At 46.2% G+C, this 21,618-nt stretch overlaps 2 protein-coding genes and 2 pseudogenes across 2 annotated transcripts in view; 3 read left to right on the top strand and 1 right to left on the bottom strand.

Moving 5' to 3' along the window:
* The first annotated feature begins 243 nt into the window (after nt 1-243).
* On the top strand, nt 244-620 carry LOC123387564 (annotated as a pseudogene).
* Nucleotides 621-2,084: 1,464 nt separating this feature from the next.
* LOC123387559 (DLA class I histocompatibility antigen, A9/A9 alpha chain-like) lies at nt 2,085-5,523 on the top strand. The gene is made up of 8 exons (XM_045065174.1): nt 2,085-2,236; nt 2,506-2,775; nt 2,970-3,245; nt 3,840-4,115; nt 4,235-4,339; nt 4,774-4,806; nt 4,943-4,990; nt 5,119-5,523. The coding sequence occupies exons 1-8, from the start codon at nt 2,167-2,169 to the stop codon at nt 5,121-5,123; spliced, it is 1,083 nt and encodes a 360-aa protein (XP_044921109.1). The 5' UTR covers nt 2,085-2,166; the 3' UTR covers nt 5,124-5,523.
* An 8,112-nt stretch (nt 5,524-13,635) lies between these two features.
* LOC123387582 lies at nt 13,636-15,720 on the top strand (annotated as a pseudogene).
* A 4,585-nt stretch (nt 15,721-20,305) lies between these two features.
* Nucleotides 20,306-21,618, bottom strand: part of LOC101690568 (HLA class I histocompatibility antigen, alpha chain G) — a 171,935-nt gene continuing 170,622 nt past the window's right edge. The window contains 1 exon segment of the mRNA XM_045065224.1: nt 20,306-20,343. Within this exon segment, the coding sequence (XP_044921159.1) occupies nt 20,306-20,343 (38 nt within the window).

Genomic DNA, 21,618 nt, shown 5'->3' with positions numbered 1-21,618 from the left:
TCTGGGGAACACCTGAAGTCACGGAGGCCCTTGTATAGAATCCATGAGGTTAACACTCTTTTCATAATATCACTCAGACATTATTTGCCTTTCACATCATTGACATTCGCACTGAGGTAAAACTTAGCAAGAATGGAGGTGATGGGTGCACAGGGCCATGTTATTATTCTTCACCACTACTCACTTCCATAGAAAACCAAAACCACTCTTTCCGCCATTTTCCCAAGCCACCATAATGGTCCCATGAATGTCCCAGCAGATGCTCTCAAGAGTATTAATGCCTAGAAGAGAGGCAAAGGCAGATCTTATTGGGCCATGTTCCAAAGTCATCATCCCGTTTCTAACTGTGATGATGAAGCACGGTTACATTGGGAATTGAAATTGCTGATGATCACCGAGCTGGGAATACTGCTGGGAACCTTATGGGCAGGTTAAACCTGAGTGAAGTGAGCAGCAGCAAATTTGATGTACAACTCAAAGATCTACCAAAATAGCAGAAGAATCTGCCCCCATCCCTCCAGTTTGGTTTCATTGTCCTGACAACCTCAGCTGGCATCATGGACCATGAGGAAGCAAGATGAAAACTCACATGAGGGAAAATCCTGAGACTCTTTTTCTAGGGAGATAATACCTACGTGCAAATAAAATACCTCAAAAACAAAAGTAGGACAAAATACTAGTATCACATTCAAACACGCTGATCAGAGCACTAGAAATTATTATCCTTAGTAATTATTCTCAAATTCACATTTAAGCATGTCATATGTGATGGCATGGCATGTACAGCACTTCTACAAACATAAACCCCAAAGAAAATAATTTGTGTGAAATTAGCCTCTTTTTATTTTTTAACAGAATGCCATTTTTTGTTTTTTTGTTTTTTTACAGAATGACATTTTTACCTGAAGGAATGAACGACACAGAACTTGGATTATTTAGACTAGGACAACTGACCGACAGTGTCTGGAAAATGAACATGAAGTTAATCTTTCATTAAAATCAACTCATATACAACAGCTGAGAGTACTTGTTGTTGCCTTCATCAAAAATGTAAGGTCTGAAGAGAAAAATCAGAATTTTGGAAAACTTGTGATGTACCAATAACTTGACAGCTTTCCACTACTGATCTATTGGGATCTCTGGTAATATTAAAACAAATATGACTTTTGATAATTCGATTTTAACCTCATCAACACTGGAACACATACATAACTTTAAACAACACATTACTTTTTAAAAAATCATGCATTAGTACAAGATCCATTCAGTGTGCAAGATGGGCCTGTGGATTTTAATGCATCAGAGGACAGAGTCAATGATACTCTTTCAAGTTCCACTTTGCAAATAACCTTAGAGAAAGTACAACTTGTGTCATTTGAATACAGTACCTAAGATGAATAGCCGTAATTATCTGAGGTTATAAAACATACTCTTCTCCCATATTTGTGTAAGATTGTAAATTTTTTCATACATATCAACCAAAACAACACAATAAAGGCAGAATCAAATCTGAACATCCAGGGCTCTTCTAAGGAGACAGACAAGAAAGGGTCTTGCAAAAATGTAAAAAGCAAGAACATCACTCTTCTCACTATGCTTTTTTATTTGTAGAAATAGTTATTTTACATAAAAACAATATTTCTGTTTTCATGACATAGACTATTAATATGATTCTAAATGAATTAATGAATTTTTAAACCTGTTTAATTCCTACTATGATAGATAATTCCTACTACTGATAGAGATAACCCACAGACACAAAATGATCCTTGGGATCCTCAGTCATCTGTGAGACTGTGTAGATACCCTGTGAACAGAATGTTTGCCTCGGCTCAGGGGGACGGTGTGACAAAGAGCGCTCTGTGCAGTAGGTGAGGGGTCAGGGCAAAGTCCCAGGTCCCTGGGTCGCCTCGCAGGCCCCAGGGCGGTGTCTGGGGTGGGGAAGCCCAGTGTTGGGGAATCCCCATTTCTCTGGGTTTCACTTGTCTCTCTCCCAACCTGTGTCACCTCCTCCTGCCTGGATACTCATGACACAGACCCAGCGGGCGCTCCCATTAGGTGCCGGGTTTCTGGCGAAGCCAATCAGCGGCCGCGATTTCGGGTTATAAAGTCTCCTCACCCGCCTCCGAGCCCAGCTGAGACTCACCGTCTCCTCAGATTCTGAAGATGAAAATTGTGATGCCCCGAACCCTCCTCCTGCTGCTGGGGTCGCTGGCCGTGACCGAGACCTGGGCGGGTGAGTGCGGGGCGGGAGGAAAGGGCCTCTGCGGGGCGGGAGCGAGGGGACCGCCGGGCGGGGACGCGGGACCCCGGGGAAGGCGCCTCTCCGCCGCCCCCATCCCCGTCCCGGCCTGTGCTCCCCCGTCCCTCCCCGCCTGCGCCCTGCTCTTCCCCTCTCGGTGCCCCCTCCCCCTGTCTTCCCGGCCGCCTCCACCCGGGCCCCGGGCCCCGGGCCCCGCGCCGGGAGGAGGGTCGGGCGGGGTCTCAGCCCCTCCGCGCCCGCAGGCTCCCACTCCCTGAGGTATTTCTACACCGGCGTGTCCCGGCCCGGCCGCGGGGAGCCCCGCTTCATCTCCGTCGGCTACGTGGACGACACGCAGTTCGTGCGGTTCGACAGCGACTCTGCCAGTCGGAGGATGGAGCCGCGGGCGCCGTGGATGGAGCAGGAGGGGCCGGAGTATTGGGACCGGGAGACGCGGATCATCAAGGACACCGCACAGACTTTCCGAGTGGGCCTGAACAACCTGCGGGGCTACTACAACCAGAGCGAGGCCGGTGAGCGACAGGGCCGGGTCCAGGTCACGACCCTCATTCTCCGATATCCGGGTCTCAGCGTCACCCGAGTCTGAGGGACCCTCCCGCTGCCCCTCTGCCGCCCCGCATCCTTAAGCCGGAAGAACCCGCGGGAACTTTTAGGCGGTTTTACTTTCTGCTTGGACTTAACCGCTTGCCTGTCGGGGCGGGGCCAGGGTCTCACACTTACCAGCGCATGTATGGCTGTGACGTGGGGCCCGACGGGCGCCGCCTCCGCGGGTACAGTCAGTTCGCCTACGACGGCGCGGATTACATCGCCCTGAACGAGGACCTGCGCTCCTGGACCGCGGCGGACACGGCGGCGCAGATCACCCGCCGCAAGTGGGAGGCGGCCGGTGAGGCAGAGCGCTACAGGAACTACCTGGAGGGCACGTGCGTGGAGTGGCTCCGCAGGTACCTGGAGAACGGGAAGGAGACGCTGCAGCGCGCAGGTGCCGGGGCCTCCCTGATCGCCCCTCCCCTGGGGCTGGCTTCCCACCAGGAAGGGAAAATGGACTCAAGTCAGAACAACGCCCTCCCATGGGAGGGGAGAGGGAGGTCCACCTGGGTGTTCTGGTTCCTACTAGAGAGTGACTCAGCCAGAGGGTGACTTTTTTCTAAAGGACAAATGAGGAATCCAGTCTCTCTCAGGAGACAGGTGGAGACCATCCCTACAATAATCCATCAGTGGTTCCCTTTGACCCTGGCAGCCACCCTGGAAACCATGACAGAACCCCTCAAGGCCTTTTTCTCCAATACAAACATCTTTGGAGTTCTGACTGGGTGTTTTGAGTCATTCAACCCCGGCCACATTCAGGACCATTAGTGCACACTCTCCCTTAAACCTACAGCCTCCTATCCTGGACGCTCTCCCTGAGTCTAGAACTTTCCAGGATTAGAAGATCCCAAGGGCTGTGCTGATGACTGGGTTTTGTGCTTCTTCCACCGGAACCAATACCCAGTTCATCTCTGAATGGTCACATGAATGCCGTTTCAGTGGCCATAAAGGCAAACCCAAGTGTGGATTTTCTGATTCTCTTCCTCAGAACCCCCCAATACACACGTAACCCACCACCCCATCTCTGATCGTGATGTCACCCTGAGGTGCTGGGCCTTGGACTTCTACCCTGCGGAGATCACCCTGACCTGGCAGCGAGATGGAGAGGACCTGACCCAGGACACAGAGCTTGTAGAGACCAGGCCTGCAGGAGATGGAACCTTCCAGAAGTGGGTGGCTGTGGTGGTGCCTTCTGGACAGGAGCAGAGATACACATGCCACGTGCAGCATGAGGGACTGCCCAAGCCTGTCACCTTGAGATGGGGTAAGGAGGGTTTTGGGTAGAGCCTCTTCATAAGGAAAGCAGAAGGCCTTCTTGAGAACTTCAGCAGAGCCAGGACACTTACCAGAGCTCTGCAACCCTCTCCTTCTGTCCATTTCCAGAGCCACCTAGCAATCTCATCATGTGGATCATTGCTGTTCTGGCTCTCCTGGCTCTCCTGGTGGTCATTGCAGTGCTTGGATTTGTGATCTGGAGGAAGTGCTCAGGTAAGGAATGGAGTGGGGAGATCTGAGGTTTCTTGTCCCTCTGGGGAGTCTCCTAGGTAGCAGACTGTCCTGCCTTGTTACTGGGAAATACCATCCTCACAAATGGAATTGCCTGCTCTGGAGCAGATCATGAACACGCACTCTGTAGCAGATGCTTGTGAAAATGAAAGACACATTTTCATCTTGTTAATTCTGATGATGGGGACCTCATGCCCAGCAGTCACAGGACAGAGAGGGAAGTCCCTGCTGAGGACAGAATGCCAGCAAGTCCGGTGACCCAGTGACTCCTCACCTCATTTTTCATGTTTTCTGTCATGTCCTCGGTGTTCTATTACAATTCTGGAAACTTTATTTACAACCAGGACTGGGAGCTTCCTCTAGGATCTCAGCCCAGTCCTGTCCCAGGCCTCTGACATGATATTTTTCCCCCACAGGAGACAAAAAACCAGGCTACTCTCATGCTGCACGTACGTATGGAGGGGTGATCCCTGAGACCCTGGGATAGTGTAGACAGGACCCCATGGGGAGCTCACACACCCCATAGCTCCTCCTGTAGTCTCCTCTCCTGTGGGCTCTGACCACGTCCTGTTTGTTCTCCCCTAGGTGATGACAGTGCCCAGGGCTCTGATGTGTCTCTCACAGCTGCTAAAGGTGAGACCCTGGAGACCCTGACATGGGGAAGGGTTGGGGCACTAGGGACACTTTGCTCATGAGGGGGGCTGCTGAGATGTCCCCACTTGTGGGACTGACCTCAATTTGTACATGATTTTTTTTCACAGTGTGAGACCAGTTGCCTTGTGGGAGCTAAGAGATGGAAGATTTCTTCACACCCCCACTTGGTGACATCAGCAACCCCTGACTCTGTTTGTGCAGAATATGTCAGAATGTGTCTGTGTTCCTTTGAGCATATGTGAGGACATGAGGAGATTTGCCCACCAGACCCCTCCCTATTCTGATTTTATTCTCCTTTCTGATGTGCTTTCCTGTTCCAAAAGAGGCAGGGCTGGACCATCTCCATCTCTGTCTTTATTTCATGCTGGGCTGAGTACAAATGACTTACTTCTGTATTGAAAATGAGAATCCAGACATGAGTTGTGTTTCCTAATTCTTCCATATGGGGTTGATTAGGTAACAAAAGAGGAAATTTGTAAAATTGAGATATCAAATAAATGAAACCGCTGAGACCGTGCGTTTACTGTGCTGAGTCTGTTGAGGGTGGGGGCAGAAGGCTGTGAGGAGATGAGCGGGGATGGGGCCTGTGCCCAGTGTGTGCTCAGTGCATCATGGGGGTGACTTGCTCACCCAGCTGAGGGGTGACTTGTCCAGCAGCTCTGTGTCCTTGGCCCTTGAGCAGAAGCTTGTCTCACTAGGAGCTGTGATCACAGGGACTTGGACGTCACCTGTCACCAGGACCTTGTGCAGCAAGAGCTTCCTGTGACTGGGTCAGCCTCGCCTCGGGCCTGGGTTGGGTCATAGCCCACATTCCGGGGTGGGCTTTTTTCATTGTTTCTCTAGAGCGTCAGACCGGCTCTTGCTCTTGTGTACCAGTTCTTGTCCCATTCTCCCTGGGTCACCCTGTCAGTTACAGCAGGAGGTATGCTTTGGGCTATGCTCCCACAGGCCTAGGTTGTCCCCCGGCACAGAGGAGTCTCTGTGGTACGGAGAGATGAACTTTCAGATTCACCCATCTCTTCCCCTCACTCTAGACCTGTTTTCTAGATTATTCTTAAGATTCTGGAGATAGAGGAGGAATCTGAAAGTTTCTCAGCCTTAATAAACATCAGTTAATTTCTCTCTCCAGCTGCTCTGCCTTCTCTCCCCTACCCTTAGTTCAGTGATCCTAGTGCTGGCTTGGATCCAAGTTCATGGATCTATAAAGCAGAGTCTAATGTAGATCTTTTTGTGGTTGGAGAAAAGCACCCAAAGATCCTGAGTACAGTGTTTCAGGAAAGAGAACTCTGCTGTGCTGTGCTGTGCTGTGCAGGAGAGATGTTGTGGGGGGAGGGGCTCCGCAGAGAGAGGGAGGGGAGGGGAGCCCTGTGGGGGGAGAGAGACAGCAGGGATGAGGAGGTGGGTGCATGTGGGGTGGGAACTGCCTCAGAACAGCTGTGCCTGCGACTCATCTAGAAGAAGGAATCCTCTAGCTGCTCATTCATTCAACTGATAACTGTCATGTGCCTCATACAGGACATGCTATGTTTGCACCTGGGCACCTCAGTGAGACTAAAAGAGGGAAAATGTGCTGGTCTTGTGGAGAGTATTTCTAGTGTAAGGGGCAGACTACACTTGATCCTCTGACAATGTGGGGCAGTGACCCCCTCGTGCAGTCAGAAATCCAAGTATATCTTTTGATTCCCTCAAAACATAAGAACTAATAGCCTACTGTTGCTGGAAGCCTCACTGATAACATGAAGAGTCACTTAACTAACACATGTTTGTGTTACATGTAGAAAAGAGTATTACATTCTAACAATGAATGAAGCTGCAAAAATTAGTCAGAAATCACAAAGATGAGGAAATGCATGGACAGGACTTACTGTAAAAAGTCCACACACAGGTGCACACACACTGTGCAAACCAGTGTCATTCCGAGGTGAACTGTGTATTGTGTAAGTGCAGTAATAAGGGAAGTGTTTAAGTTGGAAATTGGCAGGAGCTGTGAGGAAGGAGACCCAGAGAACACCTGTGCTGGAACGGGGACGATGACTCCTTTACTCCAGGGATCAGGGGAGCCTCACTGAGAAGGTGACCTCATCATGGAGGTCTGAGGATATTAGAAGACTTGAGTTTTCTCTGAGTGAGAAGTGGAGTTACAAGAATGAGCACATCAATGGGATTGACTTTCTAAGCAGCTCTTACTGCTGCTTAGATTGCTCTTGTGAGAATCGAGAGGAGCAGGGCGAGTGACCAGTGGGGACAATGTAGGAAACCAGTGCTGTGACCCAGGAGGGGGAGGTGGGCTGTATGTCTGGGGTGTGAGGAGGGAAGATACAGGAAATGGTTGGGTGCTGGATATTTACAGAGGGACTTTGCAGCATTTCCCAACCACCAAATCTGGGTGGTGAGTAGGAGGAATCAAGGAGGGCATCCAGTATTTCAGACTGCAAGTAGAAATGGGGAGCGCCTTCCTTGGATATGGGGAAGATTCTGAAATCAGGTAATTAGAAGAAGCAGCATCACAGGCATCCAATTTAGGCATGTGGAATTGAAGATGTGCACTAGAAATGCAGTGAGGTTGGCAGTTGGATACAGAGTGCAGGGGAGGAGAAATATCCGGATTGGAGAAATAGATTTGGGAGGTGACAGCATATACATGATGTTTAGTGCCTTCAGCAGAGATGAGGTCCCCAGGGGCTGAAGGCCGTAGAAGAAAAAGGAACAGGACCAAACCCTGGTCTCCTCAGGGCTAAGCAGGTTGATCAGAGTGCACACCCAGGGCGCACTGCACAGTCCGGTTCTGCGTCTAGAAGACACAGAGACCAGGGAGGCCCAGCCTTCAGTGTGCACAGGAATTTCCTGGACTACGAAGATCTAGACAGTCTGGGGTAGAGAATGAGATGCTGGGCTGATAACAAGGTTGGTGCTGCTGCTGCTGGTCTTCAGATCCCACACTGAGTAGCGAGCACAGGAAGCAGGATCCCCACATGGCCGTGCATCAGCCTCTCCAGTAGGGCTTATCATGTTAGTGATTCCTGGGCCCACATGCAACATTCTAAGGTGGTGGGTCTGCAGAGAGGCCTAAGTATTTGCCACAGGCAATCCTGTGACTCCACCAGATAGAGAAGCACTGAAGTCATCGATGAGAGCCCTCATTGTGGGAAGGGGTCTTACAGACACATTTAAATGGCTTTGGCAGGGCATCTGGGTGTCCCACTCTTTGTTTCAGCTCAGGTCATGATCTCAGGGTCATGAGAATTAGCCCACGTTGGGCGCTGCACCCAGCACAGAGTCTGCTTGAAATGTCTTCTCTCTCCCTCTACCCCTCCCTTCCTCTCTCGCACATGTTCTCTCTCTCTCGCTCTCTTTCTGTCTCAAATAAATAAATAAAATCTTCAGATGTCTTTTTGTAGGAAGAAAAATGAAAGACATGCTGGGAGATGCATTTTTTCTCTCCTGTGGGGCACAGCCAGGTGGCAGACTGAGGAAGTTATCAGCTCAACATAAAACGTCTGAGTTATGGAGAGTGTAGATCTTAAATGTCTGCATCACACGAAAGGAAATGGTAACTATGTGACGTGATGCACCTGTTAGCTAATGTTATGGTTGTAATCACTGTGCAATACAGAAATGTATCAATCAACAGGTAGTACCCCTAAGCTCACTCAATGGTGTATGTCAATCATATCTCCATAAAGTTGGTAAAAAGTGTCTGAGATCTTGCTCTTGGAAACTTTTCCCTATGTGGGTTTCTGACTCCTTGTGATACATATATACAGTTACAGAGAGACTTAGGGAAGAGAGAGAATATATGGGATCTTGCTTTATTTCCAGGAAAGCCACAATACAGGCCTGAGACTACACAGTCGGGAGCAGAATCTACACTGGACCCTGGATGGAGGCCCACAGACAGTCAGCGCCTGCTCCTGGGTATCGACACCACTGACTCCCCTGAGGGAGGCCACTGGACCCTGCAGCTGGGACTGCTATCACTCTGCCCCCTGACAGTTTCATGACATGACTGTGACACTGCTCAGACCCCCTGTCCCTAATGCACGGATGCTGTCCCAGTGTGCCTGTCACATGTCCAGAGTCAGAGTCTGGCAGGTGGCCACATGACTGTTGAAGCTTCATGTCATGTCCAAGTGCTGGACTGTTTAGCAAAGTGGGTTCTCCTCTCTGTGGATGGAGGTGTCTGTGCCCCCAACAAGATTGTCGATGTGTGGCATTCCTATATGTGGGAAGAGAGGTACAAGTTCTGGGAATGGACTTTGGGGTTCAGGAATGGAAAAGAATGACCGATTTCCACATTTGGAGGCATGATCTGAGACTAGAACTTGATCTGGACACTGCAGGCACTCAAGTCTGCTTGGATGAGGAGTGACTCATAAGTGGCATCTTTCAACTTATTCCCTGGATGGTTGTTATGGGCCAGGTTTGTCCATTCCAGTCCCTACTCACAGATGAGTGGAGTAGCATTGTTGGGTCATGAAGCAATTGCTCAACACATCTTCTTCTGGCCTTTGTATCTTCCAGGGATTAAAAACCCAGTTCTGTGTCACTTCAGATGATCCTCATTATACACGCAGACATATGATGCACATATTTCTGGGTGTCTATAATATTATTAGATTTTATGTGGCCTCCACAAAGGTCTGAAAAACCACTCCCTTTTAGACACTGTCCTACTTCATCTCTGGTCCACGAACAGCTATAATCACAGTGTTTTAGCAGATCCAATGACGTGATACCCATGCTTATTGTTGCTTGGAAATAACCAGTCTCAGTCAGGAGAAGGTAGAGCTTAATGGCTCACACTCACTTCCAACTTCTGTGTGTACTTTCTATGGCCTGAGTAACAGTTCCCAGGCCAGCGCTGGCTCACAGGAGACACAGATCAGCACTGGTTTAGGTGACTTACACTCTAGCATTGACTCAGGTGCCTAAAAAAGAGCAGAAATGAAAAATACTTACTGAGGATTCCATTTCCACCTACACAGTAGACTAAGGTTTAGGGCTGCCCCCTCTCCAGGTGAGGTGATGAGCACTGATGTTATATGCAACTGATGAATTATTGAACTCTACGTATGAAACTAATAATGTACTCTGTTGGCTAATTGAATTTAATTAATTTTTTTTAAAAATAACACTGCCTCTTCTCCTAAAAATGAAAATGATAGAAAAAAATGTAAAATCACCCCAAAGTGCAGAACAATCAAGAGAAAAATCAATTAACCCAAAATTTAAATATGGGCCATAAGCCCCAGAGAATAGTTTTTCTGATCTGTAGAGTGTTTTTCAAATCTAGAAAATCTTAGCTTGGCTTCTCAGGCTCAGGAGCTTCACAGAGAGGAGACAATGCCCAGAGCTGCTTCAAGTGAGCAGCAGGAGAAACATGCCCTCCCTGAAAATCTGGGAATCTAAGATTCACATCCTTGGAACAGAGTGACACAAATCAAATCTGTTCTATCATCAAGTGTAAGAACACTGTAAGGAAATTTGGTTTTTAGTTGGGAAAAAGTGAGCAAACAACTTTTTCAAAAATTTGCAGACACGGACTAAGCCGTCTGTGATTTGTAGTTCAAATTTTCTTTCCCATTGGCTGTTGGGCCAAAATAGCTTCAGGTCGTTAGCTTAGTTTATAATTGTCCTGGACTGGTGATGCCCCCCAAATTTTAAGAAACACATTTCTCTAGAGAAATCTCTATTTAACATATGTGTCATAAAACTTATACAGAAAATTGCACAGAGAAGAAAAGCAACTCGTAGGAAGAAAAGTAAAGGTAAAATGGAAATAAAAAAAGTGATTAAGTAACTTTAGAAAAAATGAGTAGTAAAAAGCTCATGAAACTTCAATATTGGAACCATAAGATGCAATATAGCAGGACCAGGATATTATATAAATATATAAAGATGTTATTTGAATATATATTATGAATATGATATGAAGAAAAAAATTACAAAATTTAAAATATAGAAAACATGGCAAAAGCACCTCTTAAGAAAATATCTACAAAATGAAGTGGCTAATGATTAAATGATAAAAAATACTGCAGTTTATGCACTGAATAAGAATTTATCAGTAAAAGAAGAATGAGTGGAGGGGCACCTGGGTGGCTCAGCTGCTTAAGCATGTGCCTTCTCCTCAGTCATTATCCCAGAGTCCTGGGATCAAGCCCAGCATCTGGCTCCCTGATCAGCGGGAAGCCTTGCTGCCCTTTTCCCCATCACTTCCCCTGCTTCTGTACACCCTCTCTTTCTTACCTCTCTTAAAGAAATAAAATCTTTTTTAAAAGAGAGAGAGAGGGATGCCTGGGTGGCTCAGTGGGTTAAAGCCTCTGCCTTCAGCTCAGGTCATGATCCCAGGCTCCTGGGATTGAGCCCCACATCAGGGTCTCTGCTCATCAGGGAGCCCGCTTCCTCCTCTCTCTCTCTCTGCCTGCCTTTCTGTCTATTTGTGATCTTTGTCTGTCACATAAATAAATAAAATCTTAAAAAAAAAAAAAAAAGAGTGAGAGAGAGAGGGAGTCTTGGAAAACAAAATGAGGGAGGCTTGGAAAACAAAAAGCAAAAAGTAAGATAGCCGACATAAATCAACAGTGTCAATATTAACATTGCAAGTGAGTGGCTTAAATAAGTCAATGAAAGTGCAGATTGTTCGCCTGAACACAAAACAAGATCCACCTATGCTGTCTACAGTAGACGCACTTGATCTCAGTTACAAACAGATTAAACTCAAAGAGATGGAAAAAGCTACCTCAGGCAAACAACCATAAGAAAGCTGGAGTGGATACACTCATTAGCCAAAAGGGACTTTATAGTAAGGGGGCGCCTGGGTGACTCAGCTTTTAAGAGTCTGCCTTTGGCTCAGGTCATGGTCCACTGAGCCCCTGCACCAAACTCCCTTCTCAGCGGGAAGCCTCCTTCTCCCTCTCCCCCTCCCCCTGCTTGGTGTTCCCTCTCTCACTGTGTCTCTGTCTAATAAATAAAGAAAATCTTTAAAAAAAAAATAGGGGCACCTGGGTGGCTCAGTGGGTTAAGCCGCTCTCTTCGGCTCGGGTCATGATCTCGGGGTCCTGGGATCAAGTCCCACATCGGGCTCTCTGCTTGGCAGGGAGCCTGCTTCCTTCTCTCTCTCTCTCTGCCTGCCTCTCTGCCTGCTTGTGATCTCTCTCTGTCAAATAAATAAATAAAATCTTTAAAAAAAAATTAAAAAAATGCTAGTAAGATAAACAGGATCATTTTGGAATGATAAAATGGTCAAGTCATCAGAAAGATGAAACAACTCTAAACATACATTCACCTAATAACTCAACACCCAACTGTTTATAGCAAAACTGACAGAAACTGAGAAACAGACAATATGACAATAGTACTTGAACTCAGTATATCACTTTCAATAATGGATAGGACAACTATGCAGAGATCAATGAAGATAAAGAAGACTTGAACCATACTCTAAAACAACAGTGTAAGTCTGACATGTGAAGCACATTCCAGCCATGAACAGAATATACATTCATTTCAAATGCACATGGAGCTTTCTAGAATTAAGTCATATGCTAGGCCATTAAAAAATGCAATGAATTTAAAGGGGTAAAAATAAGGCAAATATCACAGTGGTATGACACCAGAAATAAATAACTGGAATGAATTTGGGAAACTCACAATATGCAGAATTAACACACTTCCACATAATCAAAGGGTCAAAGATATCAAAACGGAAATCAGAAAATATTTCAAGATTAATAGAAATGAAGACAGAGCATACCAACCCCGAGGGGGTCCGACTAAAGCAGTGCTGAGGAAATATATACGTGGAACTGCCTGTATGAAAAAGAAACATCTTCAATCAATTACCTAAACTTCCACATTAAGGCAAAGGAGGAAGAAGAGCAAACTAAAGCAAAAGCAGGCAAAAGGAAAGAAAAATAAAGATTAGAACAGAAGTTAATGAAATAGAGAAAAGAATAAAATAACAATATAGGCAACTAACTGAATCCAATGTGATCCTTTGAAAGATCAACCAAACTGACAAATATTTAACTAGACTCACTAAAGGAGAGAGAGAAACAGAGAGAGAAAGAGAAATGACCTACATACTGGGATCAGCAGTGAAAGAGGTGATATCAGGACTGACCACACAGAAATAAAGAGAATTGGGAGATTATGATGACAATTATATGCCAAAATATCAACTTGCTTCTATAAAATAGACAAAAACACAGAAAGACACAAATGACTAAATCTGACTGAAGAAGAAATAGACCACCTGGAGGTGCCTATAATGAGGTAGAACATAGAGTCAATTGTGAAAAACTATTCCATGTAAAAGCCTATTTCCAAATGGCTTCACTTGCAAATTATACCATATGCTGAAAGAATTAATAACTTTTCCAAACCCTTCCCCCCAAAAAAGAGGAGGGAACCCAACTCATTCTATGAGGCTAGATTATTCAGACACCAAAACAGACAAGGATATCACAGGACAACTACAGACCATTATCTCTTATGAATGTGGACTCACACACACCCACACACACACACACATACACACACACAAAGATCTCAACAAAATGTAGCAAATCAAATCTAGCAACATATAGAGTTAAAGAAACCTAATGAAATTTATTCGGGGAATGCAAGATTGGTTAAACATCCGTATCAATCAAGGTAAAACATCACATTAATATACTAGATATACTAATATACTAGAAAACAAAAGCCACATGCTTATCTCTACAGATGGACAAGAAGCATTTGACAAAATCAGATACCTTCTCATGATAAAAATTCAACTACTGATAAAGGAAATTTCCTCAATCTGATTAAAGGCATTTATCAAAACCCTTAAACTAACATCTTACCTAATGGTGAAAGATCCACAATACTAAAATAATGTTCACTCACGGCTTCTATTACACATTGTGCTGGAGGAGCACCTGGACTGTTCAGTCAGTTAATAGCCTTTGGCGCAGGTCATGATCCCAGGATCATGGTCCCAGGGTCCTGGGAACTAGCCTTCATGGGCTCTCTGCTCTGCGGGGAGAATGCTTCTCCCTCTCCCTCTGCCTGTGCTCCCTTTGCTTGTGCTCTTTTGTTCTCAAATAAGTAAATAAAGTTAAATTAAATATAAAAAGGGAAATGCCAAGTGAGGTTGTCAGGTTGGCAGTTTTGTTTCTGAAAACTGGGTTCATCTCTTGATGGGTTCAAGGCAAAAGACTCAATGAAACCAAAGAATGGGAAAAGGAAGGTTTACTGACACGTAAAGGAGAACACCGGGGATGTTTCCCAAAGCAGCGTCTCCCTGAACAACACACCGGGGAAGTTTCAAGCTGAAGGTACAGATGTCATGACTCCTCTGATGGAGGACACCTGACCCTCAGCAGGGACTGCTGTCTCTGCTGCTCCTGGCACCTGGGTGACACTCGTGCCACTCTGGCCAAATGTTTCTGCACAGACTTGGCACCAGAGCTGGGAGCCCGCGGCTGCCACGTCCCATCAGACCCACCTCCAAGCAAGGGAAGATGTTAAAGATACCTTTGCCAGAGGAGAAATGAAAAATATCAAGTTCTAAAAATACCGAAAATGAGAAACTTGTGATTGGATCATGTAGTCATTGTTCTGATTCCTGGGATAAGGATTATGATTCCTTTGTTTACCCCTCCTGGAGGACAGACAGCCATACTACATAGTGTCTGGGGATATGAATGGATGTTCACTGCCTGTTCTCCAGAACATGTAGTAATCATAAAAAAATGTTGTATGCAGGAACAAGTGTGACTCTGAAAAGGGAGTTTGAAGGGGGCCACATTACAGATGAAGTGTTTGGAACAGTAAAGGAAGATGCATCATTACACGGATATAAAAAACACTTGCCCTCACAATCTTCTCCTGCCCCATTGACCAAAGCCAAGGAAAATTACGACAGATTAAAATTAATCTGAAATGGGTGTGGACATGAAGCTTCAAACACCACAAGAAGTAGCATTTCCTATTTCTTGAGAAACTTTTCAAGCCTTGGAAACATTAAGTGACAGACAGCTCAACTATGTGCAATTGGAAATAGATATAAGAGATGAAATGATAATTTTGGCCAACACAACAAAGACAGAACTGAAAGACTTGCCAAGGAGGATTCCCAAGGATTCAGCACACTACCATTTCTTCCTGTGGAAACATTCCCATAAAGGAGACGGTTTGAAGTCCATAGTTTTTATTGATTCAATGCCAGAATACACATGCAGTAAAGAGAATGGATGCTGTATTCTAGCTGCGAGAGCTCTCTGCTAGAAACTGTTGAAAGACAACTACAAATGGACGTCATTAGAAAGATCGAGATAGGGTGCTTGGGTGGCTCAGTCAGTTAAGGGTCTGCCTTCAGCTCAGATCATGATCTCAGGGGTGTGAGATCGAGCCCCACGTCTTGTTCCCTGCTTGGGAGGGAGCCTGTTTCTCCCTCTCCCTCTGCCCTCTCCTCTGCTTGTACGTGGTCTCTCTCCCTCTCTCTCTCTCTAAAATAAATAAAATCTTAAAAAAAAAAAAAGAGGAAAGATCAAGAGAGAAAATGGGGATGAGTTGACAGCAGATTTCCTTTACAAAGAAGGACATTCAAAGCAAAAGATACATAACAAAGTTTTGCAAAACTGAGAGTTCCTGCAGCAAAAAGAAGAATTCAGAAACTTACTAGGGGTCCAGCTGAAAGTGAAGCCACTGCTTATTAAAATCATTATATTAAGGATTCCAATACTAGTTTTTTTTAAAAACAGCTTTAAGTACAGGAGAACTGTTACATCACTGCCTGCAGGTCAGCTCACTGAGCTGTTCACTTCTGTGTTCTTATACACTAACAATGAAAATACAGAAAAGGAAATTAGAGAATTGATTCCATTTACTATAGCACCAAGAACCATAAGATACCTGGGAATAAACCTAACCAAAGAGGTAAAGGATCTGTACTTGAGGAACTACAGAACACTCATGAAAGAAATTGAAGAAGACACAAAAAGATGGAAGACCATTCCATGCTCTTGGATCGGAAGAATAAACATTGTTAAAATGTCTATACTGCCTAGAGTAATCTATACTTTTAATGCTATTCTGATCAAAATTCCACCGGTATTCTTCAAAGAGCTGGAGCAAATAATCCTAAAATTTGTATGGAATCAGAAGAGACCCCGAATCGCTAATGAAATGTTGAAAAACAAAAATAAAGCTGGGAGCATCACGTTACCTGATTTCAAGCTTTATTACAAAGCTGTGATCACCAAGACAGCATGGTATTGGCATAAAAACAGACACATAGACCAGTGGAACAGAGTAGAGAGCCCAGATATGGACCCTCAACTCTATGGTCAATCTTCGACAAAACAGGAAAAAATATACAGTGGAAAAAAGACAGTCCCTTCAATAAATGGTGCTGGGAACACTGGACAGCTATAAGTAGAAGAATGAAACTCGACCATTCTCTTATACCGTACACAAAGATAAACTCAAAATGGATAAAAGACCTCAACGTGAGACAGGAATCTATCAGAATCCTAGAGGAGAACATAGGCAGTAATCTCTTCGATATCAGCCACAGCAACTTCTTTCAAGATATGTCTCCAAAGGCAAAGGAAACAAAAGCGAAAATAAACTTTTGGGACTTCATCAAAATCAAAAGCTTCTGCACAGCAAAGGAAACAGTCAAAAAAACAAAGAGGCAACCCACGGAATGGGAGAAGATACTTGCAAATGACAGTACAGACAAAAGGTTGATATCCAGGATCTATAATGAACTCCTCAAACTCAACACACACAAAACAGACAATCATATCAAAAAATGGGCAGAAGATATGAACAGACACTTCTCCAATGAAGACATACAAATGGCTATCAGACACCTGAAAAAATTGTTCATCATCACTAGCCATCAGGGAGATTCAAATTAAAACCACATTGAGATAGCACCTTACACCAGTTCGAATGGCCAAAATTAGCAAGACACGAAACAACATGTGTTGGAGGGGATGTGGAGAAAGGGGAACCCTCTTACACTGTTGGTGGGAATGCAAGTTGGTGCAGCCTCTTTGGAGAACAGTGTGGAGGTTCCTCAAGAAATTAAAAATAGAACTTCCCTATGACCTTGCCATTGCACTCCTGGGTATTTACCCCAAAGATACAGATGTCATGAAAAGAAGGGCCATCTGTACCCCAATGCTTATAGGAGCAATGGCCACGGTCACCAAACTGTGGCACGAACCAAGATGCCCTTTAACGGACGAATGGATAGGGAAGATGTGGTCCATATACACTATGGAGTATTATGCCTCCATCAGAAAGGATGAATACCCAACTTTTGTAGCAACATGGACGGGACTGGAAGAGATTATGCTGAGTGAAATAAGTCAAGCAGAGAGAGTCAATTATCATATGGTTTCACTTATTTGTGGAGCATAACAAATATCACGGAGGACAAGGGGTGTTAGAGAGGAGAAGGGAGTTGGGGTAAATTGGAAGGGGTGGTGAATCATGAGGAACTATGGACTCTGAAAAACAACTGAGGGGTTTGAAGTGGTGGGGGGTGGGAGGTTGGGGTAACAGGTGGTGGGTATTATAGAGGGCACGGATTGCATAGAGCACTGGGTGTGGTGAAAAAATAACGAATACTGTTTTTCTGGAAATTAATTAATTAATTTAATTTTTTTTAAAAAGAAATATACACTATCCATATGAGGATCACTAGTATTGGTTTTATAGCATACCTTTTTTCTGTGCATAATAAATTGAATCAATAAAATCAGCTTTTCATAGAAAGCATAAAAGAGAAAAAAAGAGGTTACAGAAGACTATATAGGATGTGCTACTAATTTTGTCATACTGTTTTTTAAAATTTATTTTTTTGACAGACAGAAATCACAAGTAGGCAGAGAGGCAGGCAGAGAGAGAGTTGGAAGCAGGCTCCCTGCTGAACAGACAGCCCGGTGCGGGGATCAATCCCAGGACCGAGATCAGGACCTGAGCCAAAGGCAGAGGCTCCAACCCACTGAGCCACCCAGGCACCCCACAAGAACCACCTTCTGAGTTTGGAAGTGGATTGGGACAGATGAGTGTGTTTCCTGGTGTCCTCTCTTGGAGTATCATGTAGGTCAAGGAAATATGTGGACAGAGGGGGCTCTGAGAATGCAGGTAAAGGCGGAAACTCTATAGTCCACTGGCATCCTCTGTGGTTCAAACAGAACTGCTCTGGCTGCCAACCAAACACCACAGAGAGCTAGGAGGCCGACCCCTGGCAGGGAAGCCTTGAACGTACCTGGCACGTCAGAGCCATAATGGTAACCCCAAAGGGCGACAAAAGGGCCTTGACAGGAATGCATATTCTGGATTGGACTTTGCTCATTCAGCGGTATATGCAAATGGTCAGAGTCCTATTAAAACAAACAAGCAAAAAACAAAGCATAGTTTTGCTTCAATTAAAAGTCTAAAAAAATAAAATGCATAGAGAGGACTGTTCCTGTGAGAACAGCTCAGGAGATTTTACACATACACACCTCCACACACTACCCCCAGAGCAAGATGGAGAACACGCTGAGCTTCGCAGAGATCCCCAGTCAATACGTCACCACAAAAGGTGTCAACTTCTGACATTATAAATTGTCCTGGTCTTCAACTTCACATACAAAGGGTCATACTCCTGTGTGCGGCTTCTTTCTCTCAGCGCCATGTCTGTGAGATTCCTCTACGCTGCAGGGTGTAGCCACGGTCCAGTCTTCTTCAGGGCTGCACAGTATCCCGTTGTACGAATAAGCTACAACTTATGTATGTATTTTCCTGTCATACACATCTATGTTGTTTTGCATCACGGGAACGATACACAGTACTGCTGAGACAATCTTGTACATGGCTCTTGGTGCACTTGTGGGAAAAAAGTACTGAACCAGAGAAGAATGCTCGGTCACATTTCCTCACACCACAAACAATGACAAACCATAACATCCCAACATCCCACAATGGGCATACACACATGCTGACAGAGTAACAGCTTCATGGAGAATGGGAAAAGGCAGCAGAAACATTGTGGAAAAGGGGTGTCGGGCCACGGAGGCATGAAGTGCTGATTTACACCCCTTCACAAGTGTGCGCTCCCACCCAGCATGAGTGGGACTACAGGATGGTCCGCACCACACACTTTTTCCTGGAGGATCTGAGAAGGGGGAGGGGACAGGTGCCAGTGTGACTCTACAGTCCTTCCCAAGGGAGAGGACCTCGGTATAACTATGGTTCACTTCAACATTCTCTCATCCTACCTGATGCAGAGTCTCAGGACAGGGGTGCAAGTGTGAATGCAAGGAACGGGAAGAATCCTAAGACATTGTAAGAACTTTGTTAAACCCTGATGTGGGAATTCCTAAGGGCTTGAAGGGGAGGGCTGTGCCTTCACCCCACCCAGCAAAGTTGGGGCTGATGGCGAGCACAGCTACATCCCCTGGTGGTCCCTTGCCCGCCAGTTCTGTCCCTGTGTTTCCCTCCCCTCTATGACTGGGAGTGGACTGGGGGGGAGGGGAGCTTGTCAGACTTGTGTTGCTGCCCGCAGTGTAGACTAGCACAGCAGCCACATATGATGTCCCTTCCAACGGCAGAAAGTGAGGTATAAATGCAGAGAAGTAGAAATAGTAACTGAGGGTAAAGGGTGGGGGGATACATTCGCTATGTCATGAGGGAAATCCATAGTACATTAGCGCCTCGGAAGAAGTTTGAGCAAGAAATGACACTCTTAGCCCCATCATCCCAGACACCTGAGAGAAAAAGCCGTGTGCTGTGAGAACATTCCTGCTTCTGGAAGCTGGCAACACTGAGTGGACTCAGCAGACATGAGTGGGCCTGGGAGACACTGTCCTCCAGTAGGAAGATGGGCTGACTGTTAATGACCAGATGGGACAGGAGTACTGGGCCAGCATCTCCACAGTTCAGGACCTATTGCTTCAAGGGATCAGTGGTCAAAGACCACAGAGTGGCTGTGGGATAATAAAAATATGTGGTCTTTGTCCCCAGTTCCTGGCACCCAACTCCCCAGCCCTTGGGATCTCCTGAGTGATAAAAGTGTCAATGGTACGCTAATGAGATGACTTGGCCGAGGGTCTTAGACAGTTCAGGTTGGGGCTGATGGCCAGGAGGACCAAGCCATGACTAGAGAGTTGGAGCCACCAGCGTCACTTCCTGACCTCTGTGGAGAGGCTCTGGGGGCTGACCTCGGTCCCCAACAGCCAGTGACTAAATCAAGTGTGCCTATGTCATGAAGCTACCATGAAGACTGATCTATAGTGGGGTTCACAGAGATTCTGAAATGGCGAACATGTCCACGTGCTCTGAGGGGGGGCACATTTCAACAGGGACAGAGTCTCCGGCACCAGGACCTGCACGCTCCCACACTCCCAAGCCTCTTCATCTGGCTGCTCCTGTGTGTCCTTATAATAAACCATAACAGTCAGCATAGAGTTCTCCTGAGACCCAGGAATCCTTCTAACAAACTATTGAATGTCCCCCAACTTTGTAGACAACTTAAACAACAGTGCCAGGGACATGGGAACCTGAGAGTTGAGACTTGCCCGTGAGCTGAGGGCAACTTGCAGGATGAGTCCTCCCACCTGTGCCTCCCATGCTGACCCCAGGTCGACAGGGTCAGGTGCGAAATGAACAAATTGGAGGACACCCAGGTGATGACAGGGAATCAGAGAGCTGGTCAGCTGGGGAAAGAAACCCTCTCCGCCCCATAAAGAGAAATTGAGAGTTAGAGCAAGCGAGTAACCTGCATCTCATCTTGTCCAGGAGCAAAGGATAAGCAGAATGGAAGCTTGTCTATCATGTCCATCTGCCTGCGACCAGCTATTCAGGTCCAGTTAAGGAAGGAGACTCCATACCGGACCCAGTATGGCGTCACGGATGCCACACACCACCGAGAACGTCACACTTAACCCACCACGACTTTAGCTCTCAGGTTCCCATGTCCCTGGCACTGTTGTTCGTGTTGGGCAGCGGTCACATAAACACTGACAGATGCTAGAGAGTTTCTGCCCAGAACATCGCCACACACGGGGAAACAGACACAGTCACATGACACGTCGGTGCACACAGACCACTCACGTCTTGCAGACTTGGGGTTTCTCGTCCTTGCAAGAACAAAGGAGGGCAAAATCTGTCCTGAGCCATCAGGCCACCAGCCCACCTCACCACTGCCCGTGTTTGTGAGCGAGAACTGCAGTGGACAACAGCTGGGACTGATCACGTAGTGTCAGGGGAATGAGACGACAGCTGTCATTTATTACCCACTTGTTCCCTCGGCCAAACCTGAGCACCTACAGAGCACCAGGTTGAGCTGCAGCCTCAGATCTGTGCTCCGAAAATGACAGTTAGTTGTTCTCTCTCCATCCCTCGCTGCCAGCACCCCAGCAGCCTTCCGACATGAGAATTCTGCGGTCAGGGCTTTGGAAGAAACCGCCTTCCTCCAGAGCAGAGGAAGACTTGTTTCCCCCACATCCTTCCACGAGACCCAGCATGAGGCTCCTCCAGACAGGGGAGCACACGCTGGACCCAACTCACGACCCACAGATAGAGAGATGCTGCCACTGTGCATGTGACAGGGG

The sequence above is a fragment of the Mustela putorius genome, unplaced genomic scaffold (assembly GCF_011764305.1).
Source record: "Mustela putorius furo isolate JIRA1106 unplaced genomic scaffold, ASM1176430v1.1 tig00003856_pilon_pilon_pilon, whole genome shotgun sequence".
Lineage (NCBI taxonomy): Eukaryota > Metazoa > Chordata > Mammalia > Carnivora > Mustelidae > Mustela > Mustela putorius.
This window is presented reverse-complemented; position numbering and strand designations above follow the sequence as displayed.